The sequence below is a fragment of the Panonychus citri genome, unplaced genomic scaffold (assembly GCF_014898815.1).
Source record: "Panonychus citri isolate SS breed McGregor unplaced genomic scaffold, ASM1489881v1 Contig00028, whole genome shotgun sequence".
In the NCBI taxonomy this organism is placed as follows: domain Eukaryota; kingdom Metazoa; phylum Arthropoda; class Arachnida; order Trombidiformes; family Tetranychidae; genus Panonychus; species Panonychus citri.
The window spans coordinates 2,986,443-3,012,649 of NW_026515433.1; the positions used below are offsets into that span (position 1 = coordinate 2,986,443).

The following is a 26,207-nucleotide window of genomic DNA, read 5'->3' on the forward strand; positions in this document are numbered from 1 at the left end:
TTCGAGAAAAAGTGGCTCCATCTTTTGTCGATTTTGTTTACTATTCGATTAATCTGTTAATCGATTTCGATTATTTTTTTTTAATTTGGAAAAGTTAATTGGAAACAATTAGAGAGAAGAACAAGTTAAAAGAGAAAAGATAAATAGAAAAGGATAAAAAAGTAATTATGATTATGTTTTAGTTTTAGTTTGAGGAGAATTAATTTCTAAGGTAAAGTGTTTGTTTCGTTTTCAAATGTATTAGAAATTGTTGTTGTTTCAATTTCCGATTACAAAAGTAATTAGAGTTAATTGTTCCAACTCTTCTACCATTATGTCTAATTGAAAATGGTAAAAGTGTAACAATACAAAATCTAAACATTGAACTTGATGTAAGTTGATTGATCCATGGAGAGATAAGTTAAACTCAGAACATGGAACTGAACTCCGCAATCTCCATGGTAAATGTCTCACTTTTATCTTCTTCTCTCTCTCTCTCATTCTCATCATTTTCTTCAATCACTGTTTGAATCATCATCATAAATTCAGAATCTTCATATTCAGTTACCTTGAGAAAATAACATTCAAATCAATTGTCCATCGTAAATTCTTGTGGTCATCATCATTTGTGTTCAACTTTTACCTGGTCAGTTTGTGTTTGTGTCCATTGGCTTAGCAAAGGTAAAAAAAACTCCCAACTCTTTGGATGGAAACAATTATCCAATTAACTAATCGGATTTTAATCGGATCATAATCAGTCACAATTAACATTTATCATTAGCGTTAATCGTGTAAATAAATCAAGGGAAAAACTTTTCACATTACAATCAATGAACAATAACAATGCCGATAACATTAGGTCATTTTAATTGTTCAACCAAGTAAGTTAATCAAACATTTTTAATACAAACACAATTAACACAATCAATTGATTAACAATCCATCCCAATGTTAAATTAACATTCAAAATGTCAAAAATGATTTCCAATCAATCAATAAGTTTAATTGTATTTCCGTCAAATTTTTTATTCTGATTCCCGTTAATTAATCAAATCAATCACGATAGTTTTAATTGGACGAGAAACAAAATCAATCCAATTAGTTAATTTATTACCATGAGCAACAATTTAAATCCTCAATCAATTGTAATTAACATGTTACTTATTTATTGCATTTCAATTACTTTGCCTTTCCAACTGATAAACTATAAAATCAAATCAATAAATTGTCCAATCAGTTATTTTATTTGATCAAAGTGACCATTGGTCATAATCATCATAAGATAATATTGTTATATACATTGATTTAGATAATTTCATCATAAGAATTCAGAATCACCATGGTTATCACAATTATGACTTTGACTATTAAATTACTTTTTATTAGATAATAAACAAATAAATAAGGTTAACCCTGTATGAGAATCACATGAATCTGAATCTTATCATGAATTTCAAGCTAAAAATGAGCTGAAAATTTTATGATTCTTGGAGTTAATTGATTGTGTAGATTTAATTATCTCTCCCGGTGGAAATTTGGAAACATTAATCATGAAAGAGAATTGAAATTATTGCAACATGAAGAAAGGGACAGAGACAGAAAAAAGTTCTTAATCAGAAAAGTTCAATTCTCCATGAAAACTGCTCCTAAAAGCTAAACTAAATTCTGAATTCCAAGTTTTCAGTAACTTTCGTAATCGTAATTATCATCATGGTAAATGAACATTATCTAAATTATGTTCATTTCACCTTAAAAATCCCAAATGAATTGAGAGAAAAAAAGTTCATTCTGATGATTAAAATAATGATTCAGATAATTTAGATTCGCAAGGTTAATAAATTTCATCCTCATCCTCATGAAATTGGAATCAAAGTTTCACCAACTCTCAAAATTAATTGTAATTAATTCAGTTTGCAATTAGATTCATTAGTTAACTTTTATGTTTTATTTTGATTATCATGTTCAATTTAAATTGCTCCTTTAATTATCCAAGTGAACAGAAAAAACCAATATAATGATGATTATCATCATGAAATTATTATTACTAATGAATGAATTCATTACAATTCAATTTTCAGAACTTTTTTTCACCATGGTAAAAGTATTAATACAGATTTATGAAGAGATAATTTAATTTTCATTTCGATTCATTAAACTTACTATAAAATAATAATCATAATAATATCAACAGCTCATTATCATTACCAGAACTTTATCTTTATGGTATTTGAGATGAAAACAAAGTTCTGCGTATCTCATTACCATGAGATTGAGACTAAAGTATCATGTTCATGGTGAAAATATTCACTAATCCATCAAGGTAAAGCTTCTGATTCTGTAAATATTCAGAAACTTATCTTTCGCTGTTTTGTTGATTGTTCAGTTATGAGAAATGAATTAGAACTGAAATATGATAGTTGAATTTTCCAGGGTGAGGATCGAACTTGGTTATCGAGTTTCTATTAGGATATTTTTGAATCGAAGAAAAAAATCTCTTCATAGGTACAAAGAGAAGAAGAAAAAAGAGAACCAGAGTAGAAATCGAAAATATTCAACTCGATCCAAAGTTTTTTTTCGAATTTTTTTCTCTCTCTCGTTCTATTCTTTTATTTTCTTTTTCTTTACTTTTTCTTTGGCTTACAATCTAGACCATCGAATATGAAAAAAGAAAATTCTCAAGATGATGATGAGAAAAAGTGGAAGAAAACGAAGATGAAGAGCAAGAGAAAGAGAATTGAGGTGGTAAGATGAAGATTGAAAAGATAATTCCAAGGGATGTAACATTGATTAGAACTCGAAAAGTAACAACAAAACCGTAATAACATCGAGATGAAAAAAAAGTCGAATAGAAAAAAAAAGTTTCGGTTTCTGTATCTTTTTGCTTTTCATCATGTGAAGAAAGTGGACACAAAATGGACACAATACACACATGCAACCTTCTAATAGAGATGATAAGCAAAAGGATGACAAATGATGACGAAGAAAAAAAAAGCTGATCATTCTGATCACGGTTGATTAAAGTTACTTTTTGATTACAATTAAGAACTAGAATTGACATCACTGAATCAATTTATCTTAAGGTAGGGGAAAAAAGTTTCTCTCACCTTTTTTTCTTGCTTATTGACAAGATGATGACGATGATGATGATGATTGAAGATGATGATAAAGCCATTTCTATATCCTCATCAATGTTGATGATCAAAAGATGATAACTGGATCCAATCAAGACCAGGTTAATGATGTTGCAAACGAGAGAGATGATAAAATAATCCTCACTCAGGAAATGATATTCACTGTTGATGATTGACAAAAGGTGATGATAAAGTTAATAATCAACAGAAAATGAACAAGATCTGTTAACTTACCTTGATGATTTCTTTTTATCATCTTTACCTGAAGGGGAAGAAGATGATAACTGACAATTTCCATTTCCACCCACATAACCCACCAAAGACCAAACAATGGGAATGATGTCAATCCATTATCTTATTTCCTCTGCTTTTTTTCAAATTTCATTCCATTTCCTCATCATCATCCTCATCATATTTTCATCTTCTCAGGTATCTCTCATCTTTATCTTCAATTTCATCGAGTGTTGATCATCACCATCATCATGATAAGATGATTTTCACCCAAGAAATTTCATCAACATCTTTTTTTCATCATAACAACAAACAAACAATTTATGATAACCGTTTCCTCCAGTTTATTGGATGAACTTTTTTTCCTCATCATCAACATTATCTGTTGGAATCATAATGATGAGCATGATAACTTTATCGTCTCTCTCACTTTCTAGATTTAATTCTTGAAACAGGAAATATTTTTTTTCAAAAACTCTCAAGATGAGAAAGGAAAACTTTTCTCTCTCTCTCTCTCTCTCTCTCTCTCTCTCTCTCTCTCTCTCTCATCTTTTAAACAATCGAAGATTTTGACTTTATAAAAATACATGAAACATGAACTATTCTGAGGAAAAGAGATAGAAATATCATGTTGTCAGAATTCAATGTTGATCCTTTGATTATGAATTCAGGAAAAGTAATAAATTTCATGGGAATTGACAAGAGATAGAGTACAAAAAACTCACCATAGAATTTCAAATATTAAAATAACCAGAATTTTCATTCAGAATTCAAAATAAAAGTGAGTGAGAGATAAAGAGAGATATATTAATACAATAGCAAGGTAGTAAATGTACTAGATTGATGTCACCTCTCAGTGTCCCTGCAGTTGTAAATAATGATCATGTCGATGAAGACGATAACATGATAATGTTGAACATTAACAAAATGGAGTAAAATTCATTGATGAAGAAGGAGAAAGTTCTGCTTGAAAACTCAGAGTTTTTCATGTTAAACTAATTTTGTAGCTTTAACTGTTTACACACGAGAGTCATGTATCTCAACTAGTGACTGATCATCATGATACTTTAGATACTTATATGAGATTCTGATAAAAGATGAAGATAACGGTAAAGGATAAAAACTTTGAGTTCACCAAATTATGTAATATCAATGCCTTAGAGGTAAAAGAGGTTTAAAATGAAGATGAAGATGCATCTTGATGAAATCAGAGAGAGAGAGAGAGAGAGAGAGAGAGAGAGAGAGATGTTGCTGAATTCTGAAGATAAATAAGGTAAAGTGATTAATTCTGATGATGATTATGATGATTAAAGTAGAGATGAAGTGAAACCCTTTGGATATAATTTGGTTTCCAATTGTTTCCATTCATCTTTTGTATTCATATTCAATCAGCATTTTCATTGCAATTACGATAACTTTTGTCATCATCTTTTCATCTTGCTTATCATCATCATCTTCAATAATAATTGCTGCAAATCTAATAACAAATAATAATAATAATAATCTAAAGTAATTATTGTAATGACAAGAATAACAATCAAACGTATCTCAGGTGAAAATCTTCATCTTTTCCTCTTGTTTCTTATTCCTTTTCAAAGATTATATTCATTTCTTTGTTCATCTTCCATCCTTTATCTCCATCTTTATTTTCATCTTCATCCTCATTCTCCACCCACTTTCACCTTTATTTCGACAACAACTTTTATTTCTCATCATTTCACATTTATCTTCATCTTCATCTTCATCTTCTTCTATGACCTTCATCTATTATCAGAAACTTTTTCTAGCTTTCAGATTCTTATGATGACGATTATAAACATGGAAGATGAAAATACCCTTTACATGTGTATTATTATTGTTATTCTGATACAATCTGAGAATCTTTTTCATCATCATTATCATCTTATTTATCTTCCTTCTAATGATGACGATTTCCTTTTGTTGTTATCCCTTTAACAATAACAAATATAATATAAGAATAGCTATAAAGATAGATAGAGAGGAAGAGAAAATTTCAACGTAAAATTATTCAACCTGAGAAATACAATAGATGAACATGAGATTTTAATGCTCGACAGTACAATTAATATTGACTAAGTGGGTGCTGGAAGTGTGAGAATGAAATATTAGCAACAGTGAGAATTATTTTATTGGAAGCCAGTTAACGAAGATGATGAACATTTTTACTTCATTATTTTTCTGCTTGATTATCTCATCTGATCCATTCTGGAAGATGATACTCACTCTCCATTCATCCTAAGAATACAAGTAACCTTTCGACTATTAATATTTACGATGATGAAGATGAAAATATGAATCATGATAATTCTTGTGTCAGGTCAAGTGACAGTAATAAGGAACAGATAAAACTTGTTTATTCATTCCCAGACTCATTTTCCTTCTCTCTCTCGCTCTCTCTTTCTCTCTCTCGTTCTCAACTTAGAGCAATATTTCAAGTTCATGGTTATCTGATCTTTCGCCATGATAATCTTATTAAGCTCATTATCTAATGAGTTTCCATGTTCAATACTTCGTTTCAATGGGATGAAAAGAAAAGCAAAATTTTCTCTCCAATTTCTCATTCACTGAATTCTGAAACACCCGATGAACTTTCATCACAATTTGAGAAGAAGAAAAAAATTGCAAATGCTTCATTTCCTCTCAAATCCATTACGTTTTCCATAAGGATAGATCAAGTTAATCAAAATATTCACTTGCAAGATGAAAACTGTAAACATGATAACGATGATGATTCAGTAACATTCATTTTATGTTATCAATAACAAAAATTGAAATGATTTATCACATTGATTTGTAGAGAAAAAAATATCACAGATAATCGGAGATTAAATTCACTTAAATTGAAATCAAATACTCATGAATAGCCTCAAGCATTTGAACTTTTTCTCAGTTCAATTTCATTGTCATGATTTGGCGGGGGAAAAGTTATCATGATACAATTATCTTCCTAATATGTGATATGTAATATTGTATATGTATTATGTTATTCAGTTTATTATCATGATAAGTATTTGTCAAGTTTAAACATGGAAATTTTAATCAAATTGTAATATTATTACATGAGACAGTTGAATAAATTGAAAAAAATATCGTAAATTTCAGACATTAGAAGATAAGTTCAGACAATTTCTACCTAATGTTTACAGAGATTTGAATTCTGAATCTGACAATCGTTTGAGTTAATAATGGATAAGCAATAGTAATAAAATAATTCTGATATTATCTTGGATTGTGAATGATTTTCCATCATGATTAGTATCATTAGTTGAATAACGGTTGACATGAATTATCATGTATCAGGTAAATAATACCCTATCCATGTGATATTACATGTTTTCTTTTTTTCTTCTCTCATGTTCAATGGTTGAGAAAAAAGTCTCTCTCTCTCTCTCTCTCTCTCTCTCTCTCTCTCTTTCAGTTAATGAATAGTTGGAACCTTTTTGCTTCATCACAAATCTGTATCTGTTCATGATCTGAATTCAAATGAGATTGACAGAAGAAGAGAATGAATTGAAAATATCATTTGGAGGATTTCAGAACTTTTCCCTGTTTCTCATTTGAATACTTCAAGTGGAATGAGTTTCATTTCTCTTTACTTTCGAGATTGTTGTTCAAACAAAGAAAAAGAACAAAAAACTTAACGATCATAATTAGACTTGAACATTGACATTCAAATTCTTGAGGTAAATTAGGTAATCATCATGAACTCTCAGCAATTCAAAGTATTCATCTCATGGAAAATCTCATTCTGTATCAATATCCATTATCCTGAATTCATGATGGAGATAAAAAAAACATTGAATCTTCATTGGAGTTGAAACATTGTTATGGATTTTCATACAATCTTTGACTGTTTTTTATCATCTCTTTCTACCATTGGAAAGCCACCTTATCCCACTCCATGTGATCAGCATTTATCTGATGAAATCCTGCTGCCATCATGAAAATTAATATCCCTCCCATCAGCAGAATCACAAAGTAAAGTGGGAGGGAAAAGTTTATCCTATTGGAAACTATTGAGTAAGCTGATGCTTCAAGTGTGATGGAAATGAATAAAATTCTTGATGTTCACTCGAAAGATACAGAAAAAATAGGAAGAGAATGAGAGAGAGAGAGAGAAAGAGAAACCAGAATTTTTTATCAAGAATAAGGGTGAAAGTAGATTGAAGTCAAAAGTAAATATATATTGCAATTCCCTGAGCTGGTTAGATTGGAAACTTCATCTTCTAATCATTTGTGAAATAAACTAAATTTATTTCATCAACTATTACGTGATGATCATGATCTTATTATCATCATCAAGATGCTCCATGATTATCAAACTTATTTTGATGTTAAGTTGAAGAAAAAGTTTACATCTAATACGTGACAATCATTTTCCTTGTATCATCTTAATCATCCCTTCAATCTCATTTATCTGGTGATCATCTCAATTGACATTTTCCTTTTCATCTCTCAGAGAGAGAGAGAGAGAGAGAGAGAAAAGTTCAAACTCAATTCACCCTGAATCCATGGCAAAGAAAAGGTTAATATTCACAGAAAAAAAAAGTCTCATTGAATTGTTGATGGAAACTTCAAGGTTAAGAATGAAGATAATCATCATTTTGATGAAAATTTATGATGAAATTCAGAGAAATGAGAATAAGCCTTACCTTGATTTTTTCTCCTTCCCTGGATAAAGATGATGATCATCATGAAGAAATGAAAAGATGACTTTGAGCAATGAATTTCTCTCTTTCTCTTTTTCTCAAATTCTATACCTGACCAACTGAACTTATTCTTGATCAAATTAGATGAACAATCAGCAAAACGGAAAATAAGAATGAAATTATTTCATCAGTAGCCAAGTTCTGAAGCTTAATTCTGACGATGATTCTGATTGAACAATAAACAATTTTGATGAAGATAAATTAAATTTCCTGAGATTCAATTGAAACTTTTGTTTGTATCTTAATAATAGTCGAGTTGAGTATTCAATTGAGACATGAAATTAAATCCATTTGAACAGTTAGTTAATTGTGTAAACAATTAATGCTCATCTTGATTGTTTTTTTCTCACTACTAGACACAAGCAATTATATAATTGCTGTTGAAATTATACACAATTAAATGAGTCACAAATGTTGATTGCAATTAAATCCCTAATAGTAATGATAATGAATTTAAATCAAGTGAAATTGTTTGGCTTTTATGAATCTAAAGTAAACAAGAAAATAATTATTTCATGAATAGAAACTGAATTTATAATTGAAATTAAAATTATGTTTCAAATTGAAGTTGATTTGATTATCGATTAGTTTGAATAGGAAGTAATTTAATTACATGATGCAAATTTAATTCACTCAGAATCATCACCATCATGTAAAACTCAGTAATCGTCAAACATTATCATGATTATCATGATTATCTAAATTTTATATCTTTTTTTTATCAGTTTCATGTTGATTTTGTCGATTTTTTTTCAAGAGTTTCCATAATCATGATCAGAATTATCTGAAAGATGATAAAACCTATTACTTTCAGTTTCTTCCAGTTTATCTGATCATTATCAAAGTTCATGAGATCTCATTATCCATGTTAATGATAATATTAATGCTGATCATTATCAGAACATATAAAAAAAAGTTCTGGCTCCTGAAAACTGAGTAACATTTTTTTTTCTCTCTCAAATCATAAAGTATTCAGATTATGTTAAACTTCAGATGGTTTTGATAGATTCTCATGTAAATTTACCTGAGACTGAGGCCATTGAAACACCATGGACTGAACTTTTATCTCTTTAGTAATTTTAATATTTTCTTCACTAAATAAATAAATCCAAAAAGTTCTAATGGATGTTAAGAAGTAAAATAAAAGATAAATAGAAAGTTCTGAAACACTATGAATGCCGAATTTTTTATTTCCATAGATTATACAACTTCTCATGAAGAAGGCAAGGGAAAGAAAGTTTAATTCATCAGAACTTTTTAGAATTCACTGAAAAATCATGTAATAAGTTAAATAGACTCGAATAATATTTTACTTTTTCTTTCGATTCTCAATTGAGAGACTTTTTCGATTTTTTTTCTTTCATAACTTGATCCATGATAACCTTGAATTCTGAAAACTTATTAGTTCCATCGATCTTAAAATAACGATAACAATTCGAGGATTAACATCATCATGAATTTCTTAAAACGTGAAACATGTTAGCAGATTAAGTTCTGACTACTCAGGGATTTTTTTCTCCTACAAAACTTTTATCATGATTATCTGATATTCTTGTCTAATGACATAACCTGAACATGGTGGAAGTTGCAACACTTTTTTTTTATTGTCATCATCATCATTCCTCCACCACTATGAGCACCATCTTCCTCTTTGTTGCTTCTGTAAATTAATGAAAATTTAATCTCTCTCAAAATTGGAACATAATAATAACTGTTACCATGATAAAAAGGTTCGAGGTGAAAAGATGAGGCCAAAAGTTTATAATCAAAGGCTAGGGTTATGATGAATGAACTGAATTTTTCATGATAATCGTTTAATGTGATAAAACTAATTACCAAAAGCAGTGATAATATTATTATGAGTCAGAATCATCTCCTATCTCCCACCATGAGCTCACTCAACTAAACTTTGAAACTATGATAATGACAAAAAAATAAACATTGTAAAAATCAACAACCATGTTATTAGATAATGATAATATTAGTTTACTCATGAAAGGTTCGAGTTTTATAAGGGAAGAGAAAAAGTTCAGACTCGAAAACGTCATTAGTCGTTAAAACTAATAATTCACATGTCAATCATTTCCTGAGTAACGATATTATTAATAATCCTCATCTGTATCATCACCATCATTATTTTCATCATCATCGTAATCCTAATTGGCTTTGTCACTGAATATAACTGAAAACAATGAGGATCAAACTGAATTAAGTTCAACGATTAAACCTCAAGTGATATTAATAATAATCAGTTGATGCTAATGATTGAAAGTCAATGAGGATAATGATGATTATATGAATACCTATTAAGGTGAAATAATTATTATTGTAAGAGAGAGAGAGAGAGAGAGAGAGAGAGAGAGAGAGAGCTGGAGGAACTATTAATATTTTCGTAATAGATAAAAAGGAAAAGGGGAAAAATGATTGATGAAATGGCAGAAAAAGTTCCAATGCTCATTCTAATGATGCTCATCCTTATAATCCAAGGACAGAATCAGAGATGATATTATCATCCTTATCTTCAGCATCAATTGCAATGTTTTGATTACATCATCATCACCATGATGAAAAAATATCAGGAAATAATAATGATGATAGTTTGTACTCCCTAAGGATAAATAATGTTTGGTTTTTTTTTCTTTACTCAAATTCATACTAAACACATACAATGGATAGGAACAAAAAAAATTATCGATAATATTTATCATCTCAATTGTATTCACACGAGAGAGATATACATGATAATAGTAAATAACCAGAGTCGATATATATAATATTTCAGTTAAATGGCTTTTAGGTTGACTGAGTTTCCGTCATATTTTCACCATGTACCTACAATTTCATCAATATAATGACACTAAGAATTGATATCGTCTTTTCAATGATGTTTATAATAATATATTATGAATACTTGTGAAGATAAATTCGTGTTGGAACTTTTTTTCTCGCCATCTTCAATCAATTTCATCTTCTTATTATTTCTTGATGATTCATACTCAGGATATTCCTCAGTATGGTGATGATGATTATTATTATTATTATTATTATAGAATTTAGATCACTTTTATCTCTATCATCTTTGCACTTCCAACAGAATATTTTGTTTATCATCCAATCTCATGGATAAATGAACAAATTAACTGATTCCATTCTGATGACATTGATATTACCGTTTTCATCTGATTGAGATTTGCTTGATTGTTGTTAGTTTATATTCAGGGTAAATTATTGCCTATTTAACTCACTCAAGTTCATTCCATGTGAATCAACATTATACATGTATTACTTTTATTTCTTTGACGATAAAGATGACGGGGGAGAGAGTTTTTTCCTTGCTCTTCAATGATTTAAATATAAGGTGTAAACTGAATTTTTTCATGATGAAACTCATGGGATCAACTGGAATGGACCAGAAATCTCAACAATAACAACAAACTGAATAGAGAATCAACTCTTTTTATCTTTACCTTCAATTCACCCACTCATTTCCTTGATTGTTAACATTAATCCAATTGTTGTTGGACAAAATTTGCGAGTCCAAAAGTTAACATAGAATTGAAAGGAAAACAAATCAAAGCCAATTTCCATCAAAAAAGATACAGGATAAAGATTCAGGATGAAGTTGATCCAATCATGAGAATCTCTGATAGGAATACAGATTCTTTGGATTGATTCATGTTCAATTATCATCATCATAATGTTCATCCTCATGTATTAGCACAATGTAATAGAACAAGAAAAAAAAAGATAAGTTGAGCTTAGATTATGTTGGAACTTTTTTTCTTTCCTCTTTCTATTCTTATTCTTTTACTATTTTATCATGATAACAACTATCGATAAAAATCAATGACTTCATGGTAATGAAATCGAATTGAGCAAATATCAATTTCTGGTTAGGAGTAAATTGCATCTGATCAGATTTTATATTCTAATTTTTTAAATGCCAAATCCTATGGAATAGAAATTAAACAGAATGAATGATTAATCATTGATTGTTTCAAATTAATTTCTTTTCCAATCAAATTTCTAATTGAAGGTTTTATTATTAATTTATTGCTAACAGATCGGGACATTCTTGTAAATTGTTACCTTTCGGATTTCCGTACGATTTAACTGGATTAGGATCGATCAACGAGCCCAATCAGCTGAGACTAATTCTTGGAAATAAACCAAATAACGCTTTCATCTATCTATCGGTAAATCTAACCTGAAAGTGATTAAAATTTCGTTTTAAATTTTTGTTCCTTTTTTGCTTTAGATTTTCATTGGGATTTATGTAATCATTTTCGCCATTTTTTTGGGTATCGCTCTTTCACGAAGTAATCTTGCCCATCATCATCATTCGAGTGGACGTAAGGGTCAACGTAATCGACGGAAGAAGAGGAAGTCCTCAAACAAACAGACGATTGTCAGTTTCGATGAGACGAGTAAATCAGATTCAACAAGAACTGATCTAAACCGATTAACCAATGATCTCTACTTTGTATAAACTATTGTTAAGGTCATTGATTGTTACGCATCAACCAAGATTAAAATCGTTGGGGGAACAATGAAGATTTATCATTGTTACTTATTAATGTTTGTTCACTTCAAGCTAATTAAATGTAAATAACAATAATAACCATAATATCGAATCAGGACCATGATAATATATTACAAATACTATCAACTTACAATATCAAATACCTCATAATGTTAATACAAAAGAGGATAAAAAATTGATCACATTAAAGATTAATGGTAAACACATTTTTGGTAAACGAGAATTTTCAATTAGTGATAGTATCGATGATTATGCTGGGAAAAACTTAACAACTAAGAAATATAATGGCGATATAATACGTGGCATAGGTAGATAAACGGTTTGCTCTTTACAAAATTGATTAGTTTCATTTTCACAAAACTAGATTTCACTACTTGCACCCAAAAATAATTTTTTTCTGCCTTCTAGTAAGGTCACACAGGTTTGACCAAGGACTCGTTCATCAGCACTCGTTTGAACTCCACTTCCGTTAACTGTGGTTGTTGGTTTGTTAGCACTAATTTATAACCTACTGAAATTTACTTCATAAAAGTAGGGGAAAATGTATATCTTCCACCTATACCCCATCTCCATTCCACTGCCATTCCCTCCCCAGTCAGCAAAATCCCACTGTCATTTCCACTCCAGGTTAAAGGTTAACCATTAAAAAAAATTTTCTTCAATTTTTTTGAATTAAAATGGCAGGAAAATTTTTTTAAAATTAATTTAACCCGGAAAACTCGTTTTCTGAGTAGTTTTTTTAATCTCTATCCAATGATTAGCATTGGAGATTTCTTCTAGAACTGTTAACTGATGCCGATTATCGTGAATATATCCGCTGGGAAGGTATCGAAGGTGAATTTAAATTTATCAAACCCGAAATGGTTGCTCAATTGTGGGGACAACGGAAAAACAAACCCACAATGAATTATGATAAACTGTCACGAGCTTTACGTTATTATTATGATGGTGATATGATTGCCTGAGTTAATGGTAAACGTTATGTTTACAAATTTGTCTGCGATCTCAAAAGTTTAATTGGTTATGATGCTCAAGAATTGGATGCCATGGTTATTGATACAATTACGTCGAAATAATCGACTTTATTGACAATAAATTAAAATTTACCATCAATGGTTAATCATTAATTTCACTATCATCATTCATCTTAAAAAGAAAACAAACATATTCTTTAATTGTTTAAACAATCATCTTTTCTACTCCTGGAACAATTATTAATTTAAATATTTCTAACAAAATTATGAAGTCAACTTGATACACACTTGATACACACAACTAATTTATCGTCAATCAGTCAACAATTTGGAAAGAAATGATACCTTTGAGACCTTTTATTTTCTCTCTCATTTTCTGTCGACTACTATTTGTGATGAAAATTATACTATTTATCAACAATCAACTTTCTAATTGCGTAAAATAAAGGGTCAAAATACATGGTGTTAATTACAATTAAACGAAGCAAAAACAAAAGCAAATTCAACTGATTGATCAATTTAGGTCAATCCATTCATAAAATTGGTACTTGGAAATTTCTGATGTCTACAAAACAATTAACACAAATACAATTTAGGCAAAATTTTCATCACGCCAGCACGAATTCCTTCTGTTTCAGCGCGAGAGTTGATGACATCACAGAGTCCTGCGTAAGTTTCTATACGCAATTTTTCTTGATTTCTTCTTATCCAATCTAGTCTCGAACTTTCATGACGACAATAATAATCAACGATTATTTGCTGTGTTAGTTTACCAGAATGTAAAACTGCATTGAACCAATCAAATCTTTCGAAAAGTCTTGAGCAATTGAATTCTCGGATAGTTACTTTATTTCTAACCGATGTTGCCCTACTTTCATTGTGAAACATACCGGTCTTCCATCTATGTTCTCCATTAGACCACAATAATGGATAAGCCAGAGGGTCTAAATGTGGACTCAAATATGAAATATGATTACAGCCGTTTGACGTTTTAGGATGAACTCGTAAACTTCTATTACTTGTCGGTACACCATCAGTTGTCTCGAATATTGCAGCCACATCATAGGAGGATGGAATATTTTCTCTTCTATTGTCTCCGTCTTCACGGTCAAAAAACTCAAAACCAAAATCATCTAAGTCTTTACCTTGCATTCTTGCAGTGATGGTTCTTACTTCATTCAAATGGCGACAAACCAAAGCATAAGGATTATTAGATTCTAAATAGTTGTGAACTGTTTCGAGAGTTAAAGGTTGTAATACTGAGTTTGTACGATGATGCATCCGAATGTTGTTTGCCTGCTCTGTCAAGAAAAAATAACTGCCCTCCCATACTGGTACACTGTAAATTGTTAATTAGATGATAAGTCTCACCTGAAATTTTGAAGAGGTAGTTATCACGACCAGTAGGTTTTTCGATTGAAGCGCCGAAAGTTACAAACGAAAATGATGAGTTATATCTACGTATATTGGTTCTGAAATGATGTGAAGCAGGATCTGTACCGTTTAAAAGAGTCTGCAGTACTGATGGTTATACTGTTCTTTTAACATCTATTTTACCGCTTTGACAACACTGTGTCATATTCGAAAGGAAAAAGCTTGGCTCCACAATAGTTACACTGGCTATTATTGCTCATTATTTATTTATCATGTCTAAAAGCTGGACTTTGATCTCCACACCAAAACGCAAACCAGCGTATATTCTATAGATAAAGTAGAAAGAAGATTAAAATTTATCAAAAAAATCGTATCAGATTCAAATGCACTCACATGTCAACATCATATTCATTAGAATCGAGATGGTCTCCCGTTTCATCGTTCATGTTGAAAGTTTCTTTCAGTTCTTTTTCAATTAGGTTTTTACGTTCGAACATTTTTTCTTTCACTCCTACTGGGATCGATTAAGAAGCTTTCTCACAATGTTTTTACTTCCTGTAAAAAGATTAAACAATTAATAATGGAGCCACCAATCCGATCCGTCTTCTATTTGAGTGAAGGAATTCCTTCGACTAAAACTTGATTTAAATTGAGCAGTTCAGTACTTCAGGCTAGATAGCGATAGTGACAATCACCATAGCAATTATCAAACGGACGCTTCCTTTAAATTTTAGTCTACCTCTTTTTTGTTCTTTCGCTCTTTTTTCTCAGTCTCTTTCTCCTTGCTTTTTCTCTCACTCTCATTCCCACTCTCGCTTTCCAGTCTCTCTTTTCGCATCCTTAACGCGCTCATACGTCACTGCCACTTGCATTATGCATAGTCGTATTTAACACTTTAATTTCAAGCTAAATCAGACAAATTCAATAAATTTTCAACAGAAGTTAGTATAAAATATGTGTATCAAATGTTAGTGGTTTTCACATAGTTTCAGAAAAACTGGAAAACAAAATGCGCGCATTTTTCAAATTAAAATAGATAAATTACTTGCTTTGTAAATGATAGATTAATCTTCTTCATGATTGATATTACCCCCACTTCCCTTCTGGCTTACCCAGAAGCGGAGGTTTTTTACTACTTTCAGTCATTTGATTTATTGTAATTGAAATGATCAATCGATGCTCTTGGTGCCATCTCTCTTTGATAGGATTTTTGATTTATTTAGGATTTTGATAGATTTTGGTTGATCAAAGACATTCATCGATAAGAATAGTTGGCAACGAATTCTCAAGGAATCAATTGAAAATAATATTACGTAATTTTGTTTCAAATTAAAATCAATTTTATAAGATTAGAATTTTCAATTGATTCCCTTTCGGATAAATTGAAAACTAAATCAATATTATTAATCATTGTTAATTAGAAAATTTTAACTTTCTATTCTGTTATCGTTATAAAACTATTGTTATGTTTTTTATTCATAATCTGTTTAATATTTAAGTTAAGATTTTTATAAATTTGATTATAATTGATGATCAAATTAAAAATTTGTCGCCAAAATATGTAACTTTTTCAAGATGATTGTCTTGCCAATCATGACATCACAAATATTTCATCAAATAGGGGACTCATCGCATATATTGCAGGTTATCTTATTCGCAGAATCAAATCTAAAGGCAATCATTGCGACCTATGTTTACCCTCGATTGATTCTGTTAATATTTTACCTGACCATCAGTTCATTTTGTGTAGAAATTATGCTCAAGGTGATAACAATTTCCTCATGTTGCCATCACTTCAATTCATAAACTGCATCATCTCTTGTTGTGAAACTCTTGTTTCATCTGTGCCACCCATCATCAGTGAAGAAGGAATAAAATTTAAACTTCATTCCATCCTTAGATCACAAGACTTTTCATTTGTTCCATCATGTCATTATTCGGAGATTAAAGCAGCATCGATTCGTCATCTCATCAACATGTTCATTGGAAAATTCATGAAAGATCATAAAAGACATCATCTAGCATCAAGAAAAAATAGAAAATCCATCAAAGAAATTCAATTAATTCAATCGACTTCATCAACACAACATTGATCATCTTATTTCATATCATAACTTCATGACACCCACTTGTTCATCATTTATCTGCCATTATTTGATTTTTGTTACATGTTCTCCATGCTTGAAGTTCCATTGTATACACTAATATTCGCTTCATATCTCATTCTTCTCTTTTTGATTCACGTTAAATTAAATTATCTTTTGTTCTTGGGAACTCTTGTTCTTGAACGACTTGTTTATTCTTTCTTAAACTTGTTTGTTCAATAGTTTCTTGTCGTTTCAGATTTCATTGGCTCAAGCTTGTTCAAGTTTAGCAATTCATAAGTAAAGGATCGGGGGTACGGATTGAAGGTTTAATATAAAAATAAAGTTTTTTATAATCAAATCGTCAAATATTTAAGACAAGTACATTTTTACGATCGGTAATCATAATCAGTACGAAAGTCTCAAAGTTACTTTTCTATGAAATATCCTATTCGTTTGTTATTTTATTTAACTTAATCGAATTAATGGTTGGGTTTGATACAAATCTTATAAATTGGATCTTTAAGATCACTTCAAATCAGAACTAATGTGTTTTATTTAATTGATAGATCATCTTAGTATTGATGTAATGTATACTTAATAAAAAGTAGATAAAACCGCACATAATATATGAAACTCGAAATAGAACAACTGCAGAACTTATCAAGACTCAATTGATTCTTAAAATTGTTAAAATGATTAAAACAATTAGATTTGTGTTCTGCACTGAATTTACTATGTTTCTCTTTCTTTTCTCTCTCTCTTTACAAATCTACTAGTGGCTCCACCTCGCGACACCAAAAAAAATGTTGCTTCATAGTTTTTCCTTCCTGTGCTCTCTCTTGGTTTTTACTCTTTGAATCGAATAAAAAATGAAAATTTTAGATAAAAAATTGAGATAAATTCAATCATCATAATGGTCAGCAATTTCGTCAACTTCTATTGAATAATTTAAGTTTTATACTCCAATAAATAAACAAAAACCGTCTTATCGTCGCGAGAAAATACAAATGATATAAGTTTTCGAAAGTTCACTAATCGTCGCAACGATTTGAGAAAGTAACTACTCCATTTGAGTCAACTGTCACAAATTTTAAGAAAAGAATACATTTTATGACTTTTCTCAGCGGGAACAAAGTGTCTTTTTTATTTGCTTATCCGTTACATTTACAAAAAGTGATTCAACCAAAAGAGGATGACTGTAAGCCACCAAAATCAAGCTTCGTACACTTCAAACCAAAGTTGCACAATTATCTGATCGAAATTGATATTAAATTGTTGCTTATCTGTGAATTGATTAGATAACCAGCTCTATTCGTAGCTCTGATTGAAAGAGCCTAACCTTAATCATTTCGTAACCGAAAGATGGCATCATGGAGCTTTGTAGTTGGAATCCATGAATTGCTTAATAATGAGTCGATTCTGTGTGGAAAACAGTAACTTTTATATAAGAGATTTTTCAAGTTAATATAAAGTTTATCACATTACTTGACGAAACTCTTAGTGAATCTGTAAAGTTTTGTTCCCTCAAAGCAACACTATCGGATATTGTCCAAAACAAATAAATCATAATTCATGTTTCATTCAGTTGAAAATGTTTGTTTCATAGGTGATTAAAAAATCTGATCACAATTAAAGGATAACTTGTTTGTGTAAAGTTTTCGATTGTGGATAAAAAATCGTTTGGGTTAACTTTTAATTGTATTATGTGAATATCAACTTGAATCCTTAAATTTGTTTTGTCGAAATCGCAATTAACCTAATACATCCATTGACTTTCATCATCAGGATCAATTATGAAGTTTAACTGGTATATCATAAGAATTGGTTTAATGATAATAGTTTATCTAATCACCAATTCATCAGGTGAGTTTGATGAAGGCTAAATGATAAATATCACTATTGACTTTTAATCAATTGAAATTTTATGTTTACATTTTTATTTTAGGTCTTCGAATTACTAAATTGGAAGTACCACAATCAGTTCCTCTTGGAAAATCAGTTACCCTTAGGTGTCATTATGATCTAACAGGAGATGAACTTTACTCAGTAAAATGGTACAGAGATTATGTTGAATTTTATAGATATCTTCCGTCCGATGAACAGAAATCAGGTCAGACATTCACCCTGAAAGGAGTCCATGTAGATGTAAGTAAGATAATAAAGTTCAGCTCAATACTTTAATTTTAGACCATCAAATTGTTCAGTAATATTTATGAATCAATCTGATGAAATATCAATCATTTCATGATAACATTCAGACTTAAATTCACCAACTTGATGATCAATTGATAATAACTGAAAATCTAAGAAGTAGAGAGAGAGAGAGAGAGAGATAAAAAGTGAATGACAATTGTAATGATGTTGTTTAGATTTACTTTTAGGTGAATGTATTTGGTTCAAGATTCGTGAAAAAATCGTTTACATGGAAGAAAATATCATTAGCTTTTCAATTTAGATTCGAAAACCATTCAGTCTATTAATATGCACGAAATCCTAAAGAGTGTGAGGTGATTTAAATGAGTAGAACTGATGGAAATGTTATCATGAATTTCATCGAGATTTTCAAAAGCAAAAAAAGATAAGAAAATGTTAGAAGAAAAAAAAGTTTCGATTAATATGAAGATATAATAAATCGTTGGACAAAAGTAATCGAACTTGTAATGTGTCCACCACCAGTAAGGTCTCACTTCCCTTCTCGCTTCGAGGCCAAATTCTCATTACTCTTGGAGCCCTAGAAGATTTTACTTTTTCTTAGAAAAATCGAAACTTATATTTGGTCATAGTGTAGGTGAGAATAAACTGAGATTGATAATTTTTTCTTATATTCGGAAAACAAGTGATAGAGGGAGAGAGAGGGAGAGATGCTCATGATGAGAATGAAAGAATATGAATTCTCTGTGATTAAAGTTCGATATGAAATCTATCAACTAGTCCAATGAAAGAATTGAGTCTTTTGCTTCTCATTCATCATGTTATTTTCATGTATCATAAGAAGTTCTGAAAACAAAATTCTGAAAAAAATATCTACAAGTTATTTTTTCCATGAAAGCAACAAGGGAAAATTGAATCATCATGTAATAATAGTTTATGTACAAAACATGATAACATTTCATTCAACATGATAAAAGTTGATGATATCTTGGTGATACATGAAGTCTTTATGTTATTGAAATGAAAATAGAAAAGTTTTTTTTTATAATAATCAATATTATGTCAATATCTCAGTATATATGTTGAGATAATTATTATATCTCAATACACAGGGAATTATAATAATAGATAACAAAAGTCAAGAATAAAAAAATTTGTATTAATTTCATGATTACATCTCAGAGTTTGGATGAAATTTCATGATAACGAATTAACCTTTTCCATTTTCTTGATCAATATTTATTCAATCATTAACGGTACAAATAGTAATATTTTACAATCGATAAGAAATTAATTAGGAGCCAAACAAACAGCGAAACCAATTAAAGCTCAACAATTGAACAAGTAAAATCATGGAAATTCAATTGTTACAAAAAGTTCTGATTTGTATCGATATTTTTATTGGCATTCATTTCATAATAAACCACGATAATCACAAGTTAATGTGATTGACATAATCTTCCTGGTTGATGAGATTTACAAAGATCCATATTCATCAATGAGTAATAATACATTTATCATTATTCTGGATTCATCATGATAATGATGATAAGTACATGATAAAGATGTTGGAAAAGCTTAACCATCTTATCGTGGTGATGATGATAAAAGTATTAATTGAGTGAGTAAATCTAACTGATGTAATGGGCGTTGGTCTTTTCGCCATCATCATTATCCTCATCATCTTGTCTCTGTCTCTCTCTCTTCCAACAAAATACTAATCGCTAATACTTAATTTGTACAGTCGCACAACAAATGCTAAAGAGAGCCGAGTAAAATTGTCCCTGATTATTAGGAATGAAAAAGTTTCAAAACTGGACAGTTGCTTGGTTTTCCCATGTTAAGATGACCAAAGGTATTCTTGTGATGAAAATTAGCTCACATGAACTTGATTGTAATTGTGATAACCTTTTGGATAATGATTTGGATTGCAAAAACTGAATGAATCACTGAATAGTTCATATACTGACCATTAAATGTTAATCGGTATGAAATATTTGAGAGGGTTGACCATTAATTTATTAACTTGACCATTAACATTATTGTTATATTACTTAAACCTAAAGACTTAAACTAATCATCTTGTTATTTCTTGACCATTATTATTAGATTGTAATACTTATCATTATTATGATTACATGATTTCCATCATGAGTAATGAATCAGACTCAAGTTCAATTTACTCCCAGTAGATTTTATCTCTTTTTTTGCTTTCAACACTTAAGATTAATTAACAGTAAATCCAATTGAAAGTAAGAAAAAGGTTTATAATTAGCAATCTAATTAGATTATTGTCTAAATTGTTGATTAACTTATTTATTGTCAACTGATTATCAATTGATTACAATTTACATGTTCATGTATCATTTTGTGTACACATTATAATGTGATAAATTCATGAAAACCTTTGAATACTAATCATGAAATTAATTATACTGTTAGTTAAATGTTGACAACATGTTAATTCATATTCCATCATGATAGTTAATGAATTAATTAATTTGGAAGGTGCAATAAATTCTGATTATTTGATAGAATTGGGATAAGTTGTGATGAAATTTTCGAAAAAAAAATTCTAAATTAATTGATAGCTCACAAATTTCTCTGAGAGTTCCAAGTATTTTTTTCTTGTCTTTTTAAATTTCGTCTACGAACTTAGTCTTGAATCAGAACTTTTTATAAATACAAGAAGCACTTGCAATATTTTCTTTTCTATTTTTTTTCAGCTATTTTGTCAGAGCTTTCGAACCCTTAAGTTGAATTTGAATCGAACTTAAAATTGAAACTTAAAACGCAACATATTCGAAATGAATAGAACTTTTTTTTTCTTTAAAATTTAAAGATTCTCTTTTTCTCTTCAATCGGGAAGCTGATATATTATTCCAGAATTTGCAGAATTAAATCTCAAGAGAGACTCAGAAAGAACTGATGAACTTTTCTGTTCATCTGGTTTACCTTTCATTCCCTTAGCATCATCTCTTGTTTCAGCCCATTCAGCATCATGAGAATCCTGTAAATCTAAAGCTATATCTAATTCATCCTGAATCAGATAAATTTGATAATGATGACAATAAAAATAGATGATAGATAAATGATGAGGAAGAGACAAAAAATGTAATAAATTTCTTTCCCATTTCCGTTTCACAGCAGAAACAATAACAACTATTAACTGGAAAACTTATCCGAATGTGATACAGAAAAAAAAAGATTGATGGAGATACAAAAAAAGTAAAGATGATGATAGCCTAAAGGCAATTAGGATAAATATTGAGCATCAACAAGGAAAAATCAAAAGATGATGATAAATTTTGCGAGAAACTTGAACAAAAATCCACTCCCAGTGTGGAAGTGGAAACAAAATATCATGAGAATCAGCATCAAACAGGTTAACAAGAATACGCTGAAAGTTAATAGCTAAAGACAATCGAAAACTCTGATAACAACAATACTGATCATCGTCATGATAATAACCAAGCTGATTAAACTACCAATCAATAAACTAATAAGATTGCTACAAGAAAAGCAGAACTTAATAGCTCACTAGTCTTTTAATTGTCTACAAGGAAAAGTGAAAGTTTAAGATAACAATGAGTTGATTAAAATAATATTGGTGATAAAACTGTCAACAGATTATCATGGAAATGAGGATTTGAAAGGTGAATCAGTAAATCATCCAGTCAATTTGAATGCAATTAACTCTGTTTATCTACAAACCATTAAGTGCTGTTAACCTTTTACACCATCAGATTAATGGGGAAACAATAGACTTTGATTTCAATCATAATGATAATAACAAGGAAACTCATGGTTAAACTCATGAACTTTTAATGTAATCAGAACTTTTTTTTCCTTCGAAAACAAAAGGTTATAACATTTTCTTCATTTGTACCGATTTTCCGTCTCTCAGATGAATATGTGAGATTAGGAATCGCTATGAGAAAGTGAGAATCTAAAATATTACGAATGAAAATCGATGATGATGAATTGAGGAAGAAAAAAAAAGTTCTGACAGGAAAAACATTCTATTTGTTGAATCATAAAATTCATATGCAAATGACTGAGAAGAACAAAAAAAATATATATTATATTCAATTTAATGATGATGATGAAGTTAATGAGCCTCATGATCTGAATTCTGAAAATTCTGTTACCTCTCAAGTCTATTCTGAATACAATTCGGTATTTATTATGATAAAAAAATTGAATTCATTTCTCATGTAAATAATAGTACTAATAAGTGACCATCTAATTATTTAATTATCTAATTTAAAATCGATTGTAAATCGTAATCATGATAAATCAACTGATACAATCTCTAACTGTCAAACTGTTTCCATTATCATGTCACCATTATTAAGTTGATTTTATGTGTTGGTTTTATGTTGAAAAAGGTAGAAAAAAATAAGTTCAAATATAATAATAGTTCAGTTCATTAACATGGATTGAGTTTTTATCATGTTATTTAACATTGAACAGTCATTATCTTCATTATCAACATATATAACATGTTATTAACATCATCATGAAATTATCCTGAAAGCTGAGCAAACATCATGTACATGTAATCATATCATTATTTAAAATTGGTCAGTAACTTTTACCATTATCTAAATTTTCCAAACTAATGTCCATTTATTGGTCATTTTAAGATTTAAATTAAGTCAATAGGATTAAATTAATGGTCAATTTGATTTTTAAATTTCGTGTGTGTGAATCTCACATGGAGAAAACTGATAATAAAAAAAGTTCTGAATAAAATTATTCTTCATTTGCATTGATTGTTATTCAATTTTCTACCAGAATTTGAAAGTCCCATGGAAATGATGAGAAATACAAATAACTAATTCTGAGGAATCGAAGTCTATTTTATTAGTAGCAAATGTATTAGTCGATAGCGTGTCCAGTTTGATGGTCATCTTCGTAGTGGTTGATATTTTGATTGATATTTTCTCGTGAATTTCATCATAGTTATTTTCATCATTTTCTTTCTCTCTTCTTCCAATCCTCGAAATAGTTAACACGTTCATCAGCTAAACACGTTTTCTTAACCAAGACTGAGCTCACATCGGAGGGACACTATGCATGTGAGGTGTCCACTGAAGGTCCATCTTTCAGTACCGTTCGAGCCGAAAGACAAATGAAAGTTTATGGTAAGTAGAGAAGGAGATTTAAAAAAATCAAATAAAACCTTATTAAAATCGCATATAAATCATATGAGATTACCATTCAAACTAATATTAAATTGTCATGATGCTGAACATACATTGAAATGTCAAGTTTATTATATTGTTTGTTATTATTATCATGAAAACAAATGGTCTTACTAGTGATAGCCAGTTGACCATTAGGTTCATTTCAAGAAATCCAATTGAAAATCGAGAGTTTAAATTATCCGGAACCAAAACAATCTAATTTAAAACCTTAATTAATCAAAGCTAACACAGAATCAGCACAGAATTAAATTGATTCCCTTTTACAATTAGATAATTGACATGAAAATATTATCATTTAAATTGATTGTTTCCGTTTCTTAGTTTTAGTGTAGGTGAACTGCTCTTGATAAGTGAATTCTCAAATCTATCTTATTATCAACAATTGATAGCAAATCGACAAGGATTTTTTGACAATTCAACAATGTTATTGAAGTTAAGGATAGTTGAAATCATTTGCTTACAAGAATCCAAATGTATAATTGTAAAAGCTTCTGAGCATATAAATATTGACGTTTCAAAATCATTAGCAGGTAAAACATGATTAAGTTGAATTTTTAACAGCATTTCCTTTATTTTTTTTCTCGGCTCAGTATTACCTAAAGAAGGATTATCCATTGAAGGTACTGAGCCAGTTTATGGTATGGAAAATTTTATCAATCTTACCTGTATAGCAAATCCATCTTATCCATCCCAGATTTTATCTTGGTATATAAATGAACAAAAGGTTCGTGCTACTATTACATATTATAGTATTACAAAAAAGAACTGAGTTCTAATTATATGTTTAATTACCTTCTCTCAGGCCTTACCCCATCAATTGATTCATTATGAACCTGAAAGAGACTCTACTGGTCTTGACGCTACTCGACTCGGACTTTACTTTGAGGCGGTCAGTAGTTATTTTCTTCGAGGTTCACTTAAGCTGAGATGCACTTCAACGATAATATTGGTGTATAGATACGAGTCTTCGATAACTTTAAGTGGTGGAACTCCAAAGAATCGAACTTTCAATGGACATTATACTTGGAATGAAGGTAAAATTTCAGCGAATTCAGATTTTACAAAAAGTTGGCTTGATTATCGTTTCATTGTCTACAGATCGCTTATATCAGCGTGAGCCTGAAAGTCCGATTATTGAAGGTGGTAAAGATAAATACAAAGTGGGTTCATTAATGGATCTAAATTGTACCACTCAATCAGAGTCTCACCTTGAATGGTTCATTAAAAATAAACCGGTGAGTATATTAAATAGTATTAACATTATCTAGCATATTATTTCAATATCATTCATGAACTTTAACCCTCATGAGAGTGATATTATCAGCCCACACCTTTACTACAATCAAATTGAATCCCTATTAATTTATTTAGCATATTTCATCTGAATATGCTACAAGATAGTGATATCAAGTACTTATTGATAGCAATTGAGAATCAATATTCATCATGTTATATCAACATGGTTAAGAAATTCAATCCGAACTAAGAATATCATTTGGAGGCAGTTTTATAATAGTGGTGGAAATACAGGGAAAATACTTTTTCCAAGTTTTAACTAGTTCTTTTTCTGGATAACTTTTTATCTTTAATATTTAGACCTCAGGTTCTCAAGTTATCGTACCTTAATTTTGAGATCATTCATCGACTTTTATTAATATTTACTCTTTCATCTGTTCGATGGTGACACTCAATTTAACTTTGGCAGTTTCATCGGTTCATGATGGAATTCAATCTCTTCTGAGAGATTTAGACTCAGGCCTCAATACCAAAGATAAGAAAAGTTATTTAGAACAA

At 29.9% G+C, this 26,207-nt stretch overlaps 3 protein-coding genes across 3 annotated transcripts; 2 read left to right on the forward strand and 1 right to left on the reverse strand.

The window, feature by feature from the left end:
• Positions 1-138: 138 nt before the first annotated feature.
• LOC128397309 (uncharacterized) lies at positions 139-12,820 on the forward strand. Its single transcript, XM_053358024.1, has 3 exons — positions 139-860; positions 12,135-12,267; positions 12,330-12,820. The coding sequence occupies exons 1-3, from the start codon at positions 823-825 to the stop codon at positions 12,558-12,560; spliced, it is 402 nt and encodes a 133-aa protein (XP_053213999.1). The 5' UTR covers positions 139-822; the 3' UTR covers positions 12,561-12,820.
• A 1,344-nt stretch (positions 12,821-14,164) lies between these two features.
• Positions 14,165-14,869, reverse strand: LOC128397049 (uncharacterized). The gene has a single exon (XM_053357715.1). The coding sequence runs from the start codon at positions 14,867-14,869 to the stop codon at positions 14,165-14,167; it is 705 nt and encodes a 234-aa protein (XP_053213690.1).
• A 3,191-nt stretch (positions 14,870-18,060) lies between these two features.
• LOC128397050 (uncharacterized) lies at positions 18,061-25,648 on the forward strand (the record flags this gene model as incomplete). The annotated part of the gene is made up of 6 exons (XM_053357716.1): positions 18,061-18,912; positions 18,995-19,194; positions 24,215-24,350; positions 25,004-25,137; positions 25,216-25,447; positions 25,512-25,648. Coding segments are annotated over exons 1-6 (909 nt in total), but the record flags the coding sequence as incomplete, so codon positions are not given.
• Between the last annotated feature and the right edge of the window lie 559 nt (positions 25,649-26,207).